General features: G+C 38.3%; 1 protein-coding gene across 1 annotated transcript in view; it reads left to right on the plus strand.

The window, feature by feature from the left end:
- LOC126185051 (uncharacterized) overlaps positions 1-12,595 on the plus strand; it is a 707,909-nt gene that overhangs the window by 38,583 nt on the left and 656,731 nt on the right. The window contains exon 8 of the mRNA XM_049927806.1: positions 11,247-11,381. Within this exon, the coding sequence (XP_049783763.1) occupies positions 11,247-11,381 (135 nt within the window). The remainder of the gene's footprint in view (positions 1-11,246; positions 11,382-12,595) is intronic.

A 12,595-nucleotide genomic window follows, 5' to 3' on the forward strand; every position in this document is an offset into this window, starting at 1 on the left:
GTTGTCTCCTGGATGCTAAATCATCACCTAATTCTGGGACTGCCCCTTCCTCTTGCTCCATCTGGTGTCCTGCTGAATGCATATTTTAGGTAGTCTATTGTCTGTCATTCCTGCTGTATGACCTGCCCAATTCAACCTTTCCTCTTTTACACTTCAACAATGTTACAGTGTTTGTGCAGGTCTCTGAAGTGTTAATTTTTTTCTCAGACTCCATACCATGTTTTTTCATCATATAATGGTCCAAAAACTTTTCTTAGAAATTTTCTTTTGACTGTTAACAATTTTTCTCCATCTTGCTTTCTGAACATTAATTCTTCACGTTCCTTTAATGTTACAAGTATAATAGCAGATTTTGAAGTCAGTACTAAGTGATATTTTCTTTAAGATTTTGATAAAACCAAAAGGTGTTTTGTTTGCTGTTGCTAGATGGGCTATTTCTATATACATTCTATTGTTGTTACTGAAACAACTCTAAGTATTTGAACAATGAACTGTCTTGAAAGTGAACCCATCTACAACCAATGGTGCATCTCTTTGGACTTTCCTGCTTATGACCAGATATTCTGTCTTTTCTTCATTAACATATAATCTACATCTACATCTACATTTTTACTCTGCAAGCCACCCAACAGTGTGTGGCGGAGGGCGCTTTACGTGCCACTGTCATTACCTCCCTTTCCTGTTCCAGCCATGTACGATTTGCAGGAAGAATGACTGCCGGAAAGCCTCCGTTGCGCTTGAATCTCTCTAATTTTACATTTGTGATTTCTTCAGGAGGTATAAGTAGGGGGAAGCAATATATTCGATACATAATCCAGAAATGCACCCTATCGAAACCTGGACAGCAAGCTACACCACGATGCAGAGCACCTCTCTTGCAGAGTCTGCCACTTGAGTTTGCTAAACATCTCTGTAATGCTATCATGCTTACCAAATAACCCTGTGACGAAACATGCCACTCTTCTTTGGATCTTCTCTATCTCCTCTGTCAACCCGACCTGGTATGGATCCCATACTGATGAGCAATACTCAAGTATAGGTCGAACGAGTGTTTTGTAAGCCACCTTCTTTGTTGATGGACTACATTTTCTAAGGACTCTCCCAATGAATCTCAACCTGGCACCCGCCTTACAAACAATTAATTTTATATGATCATTCCACTTCAAATTGTTCCGTACACATACTCCCAGATATTTTACAGAAGTAACTGCTAACAGTGTTTGTTCTGCTATCATATAATCATACAAACTTCTTTCTATGTATTCGCAATACATTACATTTGTCTATGTTAAGGGTCAGTTGCCACTCCCTGCACCAAGTGCCTATCCGCTGCAGATCTTCCTGCATTTCACTGCAATTTTCTAATGCTGCAACTCCTCTGTATACTGCAGCATCATCTGCAAAAAGCTGCATGGAACTTTCAACACTATCTACTAGGTCATTTATATACACTGTGAAAAGCAATGGTCCCATAATACTCCCCTGTGGTACACCAGAGGTTACTTTAATGTCTGTAGACATCTCTCCATTGAGAACAACATGCTGTGTTCTGTTTGCTAAAAACTCTTCAATGCAGCCACACAGCTGGTCTGATATTCCGTAGGCTCTTACTTTGTTTATCAGGCGACAGTGCGGAACTGTATTGAACGCCTTCCAGAAGTCAAGGAAAATGTCATCTACCTGGGAGCCTGTATCTAATATTTTCTGGGTCTCATGAACAAATAAAGTGAGTTGGCTCTGACACGATCGCTGTTTCTGGAATCCATGTTGATTCCTACAGAGTAGATTCTGGGTTTCCAGAAATGACATGATATGAGAGCAAAAATGTTCTAAAATTGTACAACAGATGGATGTCAGAGATAGAAGCCTATAGTTTTGCGCATCTGCTCGACGACCCTTCTTGAAATCTGGAACTACCTGTGCTTTTTTCCAATCATTTGGAACCTTCCATTCCTCTAGAGACTTGCGGTACATGGCTGTTAGAAGCGGGGAAAGTTCTTTTGTGTACTCTGTGTAGAATCAAATTGGTATCCCATCAGGTCCAGTGGACTTTTCTCTGTTGAGTGATTTCAGTTGCTTTTCTATTCCTTGGACACTTATTTCGATGTCAGCCATTTTTTCATTCATGCGAGGATTTAGAGAAGGAACTGCAGTGCGGTCTTCCTCTGTGAAACAGCTTTGGAAAAGGGTGTTTAGTATTTCAGCTTTATGTGTGTCATCATCTGTTTCAATGCCATTATCATCCCAGAGTGTCTGGATATGCTGTTTTGATCCACTTACTGATTTAACGTAAGACCAGAACTTCGTAGGATTTTCTGTCAAGGCGGTACATAGAATCTTACTTTCGAATTCACAAAACGCTTAACGCATAGCCCTCCTTACGCTAACTTTGACATCGTTTACCCTCTGTTTGTCTGGGAGGTTTTGGCTGTGTTTAAATTTGCAGTGAAGCTCTCTTTGCTTTCACAGTAGTTTCCTAACTTTGTTGTTGAACCACGGTGCGTTTTTCCCATCCCTCACAGTTTTACTCAGCCCATACCCATCTAAAATGCATTTTACGATTGCCTTGAACTTTTTCCACAAACACTCAACATTGTCAGTGTCAGAACAGACATTTCTGTTTTGATCTATTAGGTAGTCTGAAATCTGCCTCCTATTACTCTTACTAAACAGATAAACCTTCCTCCCTTTTTTATATTCCTATTTACGTCCATATTCAGGGATGCGGCAATGGCCTTATGATCACTGATTCCCTGTTCTGCACTTACAGAGTCGAAAAGTTTGGGTCTGTTTGTTATCAATAGGTCCAAGATGTTATCTCCATGAGTTGGTTATGTGTTTAATTGCTCGAGGTAATTTTCGGATAGTGCACTCGGTATAATGTCACTCGATGCTCTGTCCCTACCACACATCCTAAACATCTGAGTGTCCCAATCTATATCTGGTAAATTGAAATATCTACCTAAGACTATAACATGCTGAGGAAATTTATGTGAAATGTATTCCAGATTTTCTCTCAGTTGTTCTGCCACTAATGCTGCTGAGTTGGGAGGTTGTTGAGTATAACCTCCACCCATAATAATTCATAGGAACTATTCACTTCTATTTCACTACAGGATAAACTACTACTAACAGTGACAAACACACCACCACCGGTTGCATGCAATCTATCCTTTCTAAACACCATCAGCGCTTTGTAAAAAGTTTGGCAGAATTGATTTCTGGCTTCAGCCAGCATTCCATACCTATAATGATTTCAGCTTCAGTACTTTCTATCAGTGCTTGAAGTTCCAGTACTGTACCAATGCCACTTTGACAGTTTACGATTACAATACCGATTGCTGCTTGGTCCCCGCCTGTCCTGACTTTGCCCCACACCCTTTGAGGCTGTTGCCCTTTCTGTACTTGCCCGAGGCCATCTAACCTAAAAAACTGCCTAGTCCATGCCACACAACCCCTGCTATCTGTGTAGCCGCCCGCTGTGTGTAGTGGACTCCTGACCTATCCAGCGGAACCCGAAACCCCACCAGCCTATAGTGCAAGTCAAGGAATCTGCAGCCCACACGGTCACAGAACCATCTCAGCCTCTGATTCAGACCCTCCACCCGGCTCTTTACCAAAGGTCCACAGTCAGTCATGTCAACGATGCTGCAGATGGTGAGCCCTGATTTCATCCTGCTAGCGAGACTGGCAGTCTTCACCAAATCAGATAGCCACCGGAAGCCAGAGAGGGTTTCCTCCGATCCATAGTGACACACATCATTGGTGCCAACATGAGCGACCACCTGCAGATGGATGTACCCTGTGCCCTTCATGGCATCCAGAAGGACCCTTTCCACATCTGGAATGACTCCCCCCAGTATTCCCACAGAGTGCACATTGGTTTTCTTCCCCTCCCTTGCAGCCATATCCCTAATGGGCCCCATTACTCGCCTGATGTTGGAGCTCCCAACTACCAGTAAGCCCACCCTCTGCGACCTCCCAGATCTTGTAAACTGAGGGGCAACTTCTGGAACAGGACCAGCAGCCATGTCTGGCCAAAGATCAGTATAAGCAGGAGACAGAGCCTGAAACTGGTTCGACAGACAAACTGGAGAGGCCTTCCGTTTAGCCCTCCGGAATGGCTTTCGCCCCCTGCCACACCTCGAGACGACTTTCCACTCTACCACGGGAGAGGGGTCAGCCTCAATGTGGGCAGTCTCCTGGGCAGCCACAGCCGTAGTCTGATCGGGGGATGCGTGGGACGAGCTAGCCATCCCCGACAAACCCCCGTCCGGACCCCCACAGTGATGCCCATTGGCAACAGCTTCAAGCAGTGTGACTGAAGCCAACACTGCCTGAAGCCGGGAGTGAAGGGATGCCAACTCAGCTCGCATCTGAACACAGCAGTCATAGTTTTGTCAGCAATTTTGTAATAATTTTACATGATTTTGACTAATTCTGTTTCAGAAGTATTTATTAATGCTACATCATTTGCAGAGGCAAGTCATCCTAATGTTCAACTTCTGCATTTGGCTTCCTCATGGATTCTTTAAGACAAGGTTAAATAAATAAGTGAAATGTTATCCCCCTGTCACCTTAAAATTTTCAGGTTCTCTTACAGGTACTTTATATCACATAAAGTTTCGTCTATACAGATTTTAGCTAATCTGATTAGCTCTGATGCCATTTCAAATTCCGTCATTATATTTAGTGTCTCCAGTGTAAGCTAAATTTATAAATAATATGTGGACATATACAGTGAATTCCCAAGCTTTCTCAGTTATTTTTTTAGGAGGTTCAAATGGCTCTGAGCACTATGGGACTTAACTTCTGAGGACATCAGTCCCCTAGAACTCAGAACTACTTAAACCTAACTAACCTAAGGACATCACACACATCCAAACCTGAGGCAGGATTCGAACCTGCGACCATATCTGTCGCGCGGTTCCAGACTGTAGCGCCTAGTACTGCTCGGCCACTCCGGCCGGCCTTTTTAGGAGGTATAAGTGATCTAATGTGGATATATTTCTGTGGAAACTGCATTGGTAGTCACCAATTAGTTCTTCAGTTGTTGGGATCAGTCTGTTTAATAGGCACATCAATAGAATTTTACAGGTCACATCCAATAATGCAAATTCTATGTAATTATTACAGACAACGGGATCATACTTTTTAAATATGGGTTTTCCTGTCTGCAGATATGGTTTCTGTCTCCCAAATTGTTCCTATTTAGCACCATTGTTCTAATTCTAGCTGCAGTTCACCATCCTATAATAATTCAGTGTATATCTGGTCTTCAGCATGAGCCTTGTTAATTTCTTTATTACTTGCTGTATTTCATTTACTCATGGGGTGATGACTTGTACATCAGCGGTATCAGGATCTTCAGATTTAAAGTAAGACTATGCAGTTGAGTGATTGTGAAAATTATGTCTTCCAAATTTTTTGTATATCACTCTTGTTGGTCATTTTTTTCCCGTGCTGATCATTTATAAACTCTTCTCTTTTAGAAAATTAACCAAAAGATTGTTTTTATATTTTGATAAATCTACCTTGCCCTGTGATGCTTGAAATCATCTTTTGCTTCTCTTATGATATTGTTGCAGTATTCCTTTTTCTCTTGTCTCAATGTTTCCTGGTGTATTTTATAGCATATCTTCTTCAGTGACATGTTGTTCCCGTCTTTAATCGATGCTTTTCTCACATTTCTTCTCCCCAGCACTTTTTCTGGGCACTTTATGTTAAAACAAATTTTGTTAGGTCATTTTCTTTTTTCCTATAATTTTGGAAGTTACTTCTTGATTACTGTTCTTCAGGTGTCTGCTTATGTCATCTTGTTGTTCCCTGTTGGCCAGTCTAGTTTTTGTTAGGTTACTTTCCATTTCTTTTTTAAAGTTTTATTTTGTATTTATTCCCACCAGATTTCCTATGTTGTACCACAATTTGCACTCCTAAAGGTTCTAACATCTTTAATACTGTTTTGGAATCTCTTTTGGATAGCTACATGGTCAGTCACTACCTCTCCATCTGGTATTGTATTGTATTGTATTTTTTATTGGTCCTGTTGTCTACATAGCAGCTTATGCATAAGACATTGGACAAGTCAAGTTATAAATATACAGGCTGAAAGTAATTTCAAGGCATACATATTTAAGCTTACAATAATACACTTTACACACAAGTATTTATATAACACATTTCATAAATTTAAATATTCTTCAATGGAATAAAAGCAGTGATGCTGTAAATATGACTTTAGAGATTTTCCAAATGTATTGACCTCAGTGATAGCTTTTATGTTTTCAGGAAGTTTGTTATAAAGCTTAACTCCCATGTGAAAAGTACCTTTTTGGCACAGTGCTGTGCTGATTTGAGTCATATGTAAGTTCCTGTTTTGCCTGGTAAAGTGCTCATGTATATCACAGTTTTTTTGTAGCCTCTGGTCCTTGCCTATTACATTTAATTTAAAGAACAAAAGGGTTTCCATAATGTATACACACGGTAATGGGGGAATACCAGATTTCTTAAACAGGGGTTTACAAGAGTCTCTAGGCTTGCACCCAAACAAGATTCTAATGGCCCTTTTTTGTAGTTTAAAAGTGCTATTAGCTATTTTAGAGTTTCCCCAGAAGGTGACCCCATATCTAAGACGAGAATGAAAGTACGCATGATATGCATTCAATACTGTTTTCTCACTACAGCATGATTTTAATGAACAAAGAAGATAACATGTTTTGCTCAGTTCTGCATTGAGACATTCAATATGCTTATTCCATCTGATGTTACTCTGCAGCCAAAGTCCTAAGAATTTGGTTTCAGTACTGTTACCAACTGGTTCGTCATTGATAGAGACTGATGGGATAAACATGTCCTTGTTAGGAACATTGTGGAATTTTAGAGCAACGGTTTTCTTACTGTTTATTACAAGCTGATTACTCTGTGCCCAGCTGCTAAGTTGTTTCATTACCGTGTTTACTGTCTGCTGTAACTGTTCATCGTCGTCTCCTTTTAGTAGAATCGTGGTGTCATCTGCAAATATGATTGATTTGTGTGCATCAATATTTAAGCTTAGATCATTTATGTACAGAAGAAACAGAAGGGGTCCCAATACAGATCCTTGGGGTACACCACATTTTATTTGTTTATAGTCAGATAAGTGATTAGATACAGTTTTTAGTTCAATATTTGTGTGCTTGACGCACACTGCCTGCATACGATTTGTCAGGAAGGAACTGATCCACTTGTTGGACAGACCTCGAATACCATATCTTTCTAGCTTTGATAGCAGAGTTTTATGGTCCACCATGTCAAAAGCTTTTGACAAGTCAATAAAGACTCCTATTGTTTCCTGTTTTTTGTCCATCAGGTTTAGGATGGAATTGATGCACTCATAGACAGCAGTTGTCGTTGACCTCTTATTTCTGAATCCATGTTGTTCATTACATAGGATGCTGTTTTTATTTATAAATTTCATAAGTTTCTCATACATAACTTTTTCCAGTACTTTAGAGATGCAGGAGGAAATTGTGATGGGTCTGTAGTTATTTACATTGTCTTTATCCCCTTTTTTATATACAGGAATAACTTTTGATGTTTTTAACACATCAGGGAAAGTGCCTGCCTGGGTTGAGCAGTCGCATAAATGTGTGAGTACTTCAATTAGGTTTGATGCGCTCTTCTTTAACATTGTTGCAGGTATACCATCAATACCTGCCGATTTGGAATTTTTTAGTCCTTTTATTGCTTTAGCTACTTCATCTTGTGAAACAGAACTGATGTACATTGATCCTCTACATGTACTTATTTTATATTCATTTGTCTGGATGCTCTTAAAGTTTGATTGTAACATATTTTCAGCAACACCTGTGAAAAAGTTGTTAAATGTGTTAGCTACTTCTAAGGGGTTTGTTACTTTTTTATTTTTATGTGATAGTGTTATATTTTTCCAAGGTTGTCTGTATTCTCCACATTCTTTTTTTATAACACTCCACATAGCCTTTGATTTATTAGCTGAATTATAAATGATTTCATCATTATGCATTATTTTTGCTGCTTTTATTACTTTTCTTAATATTTTGGAGTATTTTTTATAGTATGCGCGTACTACAGGTGAGGAATTTTTTGAGTTACATATTTCATGAAGTAGTCTTTTCTTCTGGCATGAAACCCTTATTCCCTTTGTGATCCAGCTGTTTGTTCTAGAGTTTCCCTGTATGGTTAATGTTTTCAGTGGGAATGCAAGTTCAAAGAAATGGGTTAATGTATCAATGAAAGTGTCGAATTTTTCATTTATATCGTTCATTTTGTACACTCCTAGCCATTTTTCTTTCTGTAATAAGTTGTTGAAGTAGTTCACATTATGCTGATTATAGCTTCGATATGCTGTTCTAAAAGACATGTTGTTAATAATACTGCCTTGTACTTTTATGCTTAATATTTGAGCAAGATGATCACTAAAACCTGCATTGAAAATTTTTAGTGAGGTGTTGTGTAAACTCTTCTTTACTAGAAACTGATCAAGAGCTGTTTGACAAGTTTCTGATACTCGGGTAGCTGCTTTTACTTCAGCCTTTAAATTGTAGGACGTTGCAAGGTTCAAAATGGTCTCCCTATTTCCACTATTCGTGAGGAAGTCAATATTGAAGTCACCACAGATTATCAATTCACAATCCATTTTATTTACTTTATTTAGCAATGACTCCATTTTGTTTAAGAAAAGTTCAAAATTCCCGGACGGTGATCGGTAAACTGTAGCAATAACCAGGTTGAACTGAGTAATTTTTATAGCTGCAATTTCATAATCCTTTTCGACATTTGCCCTAGTTAAGTCAGGTAGTGTAATAAAATCTACATTATCCTTTGTGTAAATTGCTACCCCTCCCTGTTTGCTGTTTTTCCTGCAGTAGTAAGCAGCCAAGACAAATTTGTTTATTTTCGTATTCTGGATTAATTCTGGGTTAAGCCAGTGCTCTGAAATGCATAACACTGAGATATCATTAAGTTCATGTGTTAATAGAATGTTAATTTCATCGATCTTATTACGCAGGGATTGCACATTATGGTGATAAATTTTTAGTTCGGGCGTATTCACGATTTGGTAATTGGGAATCATATTTACAGCATCACATACCTCTAGTTTAAATTAGGAACGTCAGCAGCGTTGTATTTTCGTTCTTCTTTCTTGTTTATTTTGTTTTCCTCGCTGTTGGAAGGATGTTCAGGAAGCTGATAAATTGTTCTATCCCTTACAAGTCTTTCTTTGATTATTTCACTAACACGATCACAAACAAATCTTTTCCCATCATAGTTCAAATGCATTCCATGCTTCGTGTGCAGATTTCCATGTAGCTTGCTTATATCCAGTACATCGCACTTAGTGTATTGAGAACACAGTTTCCTTATTTTAATGTTTGTTTTCCGAATTTCTTTGTTTACACACGAATTATAAATCAGATCATGCCTATGAGGAAGTGTGGCAACTACTGTGTTTCTGCATTTATTGGCTTGTAAAAAATTCTGTAGCGTTTTCACGCAAACCTCTGCTTCATTTTTTGCCACATCGTTTGAACCCATTATACAGACGATAAAGTCATTTTCTTGCATTAATTTCGTCTGAGAGTTAATGTCTACAACATTTTTACATCCCGCTCCCAGTTTCACTACACTAGTCACTGCTATGTCGCGATTTTTCTCACGGAGCATGCTGGATAGATTCCTGCCATGACTGTCTGTTAGTAATAGTACACTACTCTTTTTCCCTGATGATCTGTGTTTGTTGTTGACATTATTTGAAAAAACGCTATTCATTTTCAGTTCACTGTCTTTTTCAAGTTCACGATCATTTGGAGAGTCGTTATCACAGTCACTTGTTTGCAAAACATGATATTTGTTTTTCTCCGAAAATGTGACATTTTTAGCAGACTTTGTTGTTCTTTTTGTAGTTGGAACACTATTTTTGTACAGCACTTTTACCCACTTGGACGATATATTACTTTTGTCTTGCATCACTTCACTTAGTGTTGGCTTCGATCGCAGATCCCGATTTTCTTTCTTGAGTGAGTCAATATCGCTTCTTAAGGAACTGACTATGAATTGTAAGCTAGCAATTCGTTCTTTTAGCGTTGTTATTGCAGTGTTACAATTCTTACAAACACCCTTTTTAACAGCATAACTATAACTATTTCTCAAGTTAGATTCACACACTTCTACACTCGCGGCCATCTTGAATGTACATGGTGATATCCAAGTCTGTAAATGAATGTGCTTGTGTTCAAATTTTGTGCTGCTTAGTGTGAGATCATTCTTCATTGCAAACTTTATAAGTCAAACCCCATTTTCTTAACTTTCCTTGTGTAATCTGAAATTTCCAATGGTTGGCTTGTAAACTTCCTCATTTGGTACTCTGGCATCAAAATCTAGTAACACTGTTTTTACATTATGTATACTTATTGACTTGTATGTGTGTTCCAGCTGACTGTGGAATTCTTCCTTCCATGGGTGCATGTGCATTTAAAAATGTAATGTTGAACTATTTGGTAGGAAGGAGGAATGAAGGAGGATTGGGTTTAATGTCTTGTCAGCATTGAGATCATTGCCACTGACCCATGCCCATTGGCATACCCTGTGATCTACAATTAGTGCGAATTATGGAGATGATAGTGTTCCACACATTATCCAATTGGTAGCAACTATCGCGGTTCATCAGATTTTCCACCAGACCTTGTGAACAACTGAGACTGTAGATCCTCCAGTGAAAGCACTGCCCACTGGGTAGTGTGGCCAGTCTTCGTCACTACCTTGATACATGCACAGAATGTTCTCCATACACTAATAACTTCCAGAATAGGGGATGTCTCTGTTAGTCTTCAATGGCAAAACTGAGGATGACAAGCAGGTACGAAGTGAAAATATCATGAAGCATAGTTAATGATGATGAGCTGCAGGCACAAAATGTCTTTGAACATCCAATTTGCTGGGAAAATGTGTAAAATTCATATCTGATTTAATATATTCAAGTTTTTCTTTATGTGATTAATCTGAGTCAGTGCCTTTACTGTACTGGGTGTAGTCATTGTTTACCATTCAGTTGTTTATATTCAACAACTGGTTTCCCAGTATTATATTCCATACAGATTTCTGTTATTTGAAAATACTGATGTTAATACTCAGTAATTCATTTCTGTTTCTCCCTGGCATTCAGCCAGTGTAAATTAATGTAGTGATAAACTTTTTACACCATTTAATAAAATAGTTACTTATTTTAGGAGGCACATGACTGATGCGTTACCCCTGCTCGGAAGCAATGCTGCCGTACAAGTAATGACAGATGCAATTCTAGAGGGAGACATTCCAACAAGTACCGCAAATGAGTGGTTGTTTGCTATGGCTTTCATCCCAAGGTAAGAAATACTTTTATAATTTTGATTGCTATCATGACACTTTTACTGACAAATTTTATTTCTTATCTAACATAAAAAAATAGTAAATGATTTCATTGGTTGCAAAGATAGTGAAATATCTGATACCAACCAGCAAGGTGAAATGAATGGTCTCTAGTATGCCAGAGGCATAAAAGAAGATAAGTTGATCCAAAAATCATGCAAATGGAAAGTAGGTGCTGAAAGAAAGCCATGTAAAAAAAGCAGGAAGACAGAGTGGCTGATACGAGAGGAAGAGGAGAGATGTGATGTACAAAGGAGAGACACATGGTAGACTGAATAATTTAGTGCAGATTGACACCAAAGGAATTGTTAATACTATAATATGTCTCAAAGAGAGACGGCTGCATGTTACATATAAATGGGTATATTACATTCATGTATCAGTGATTCCAGGGACTATCAACACTCTTTTTATTGTGCTAGAGAGTTTGTCTGGGGACTGATTATTCTGTATTACATCATCATTAATTCTTCATCTAATTTAATTCTAGTCATTAAAAACTGAACTAGGAAGCAGCCTTTTTGCTATGTGAAACAGCTGTTATGGTTATGTTTAGAGTGCTTATCCATTAATATGTTATGTTCCAAGAATAGTGAGGACATGGTGCATAAGTGGTGCTCACTTTAGCTGGTATGAAAATTGCTTCAACTTTTCAACCAGGTGAGCTATAATATCCTGCTTACATTTTATATAGTACAGTCAACACCTTTTGTTGGAAATATCATAAACTTCCACATAATTTATTATTACATTGTGGGTATCCTTGGAACCCCACTTGTAGCACTGCAGTCTTATCTCAATAACAGAAAACAGAGTGTCACATTAACTGACATAATCACTGGAGTAAAACTAAGCCATGACTGCTCTCTGGATGAATAATAAATTAAAATAGAATCAACAAATTAATGAGTTAATCAAAACCCTCAGTTTAGTGCATCATACTGTACTAATTCACTTTACTTTTGCACAATAATGCTAAGATATTTACATACTTGAACCTCCTGTCATCTTATATGGTGCTATTCTAGGGCTATGATTAATAAACAATTACTTCTGCAGAAATCTGCTCTATATATTTCATAGGCAATAATAATAGCTAGTTTCAGATTAACTAACAAAAACAGGGTGTATATGACCTGGGACAACCGGGAGATCTGGGAAAAACCCGGGA

The sequence above is a fragment of the Schistocerca cancellata genome, chromosome 4, assembly GCF_023864275.1.
Source record: "Schistocerca cancellata isolate TAMUIC-IGC-003103 chromosome 4, iqSchCanc2.1, whole genome shotgun sequence".
Taxonomy (NCBI): Eukaryota; Metazoa; Arthropoda; class Insecta; order Orthoptera; family Acrididae; genus Schistocerca; species Schistocerca cancellata.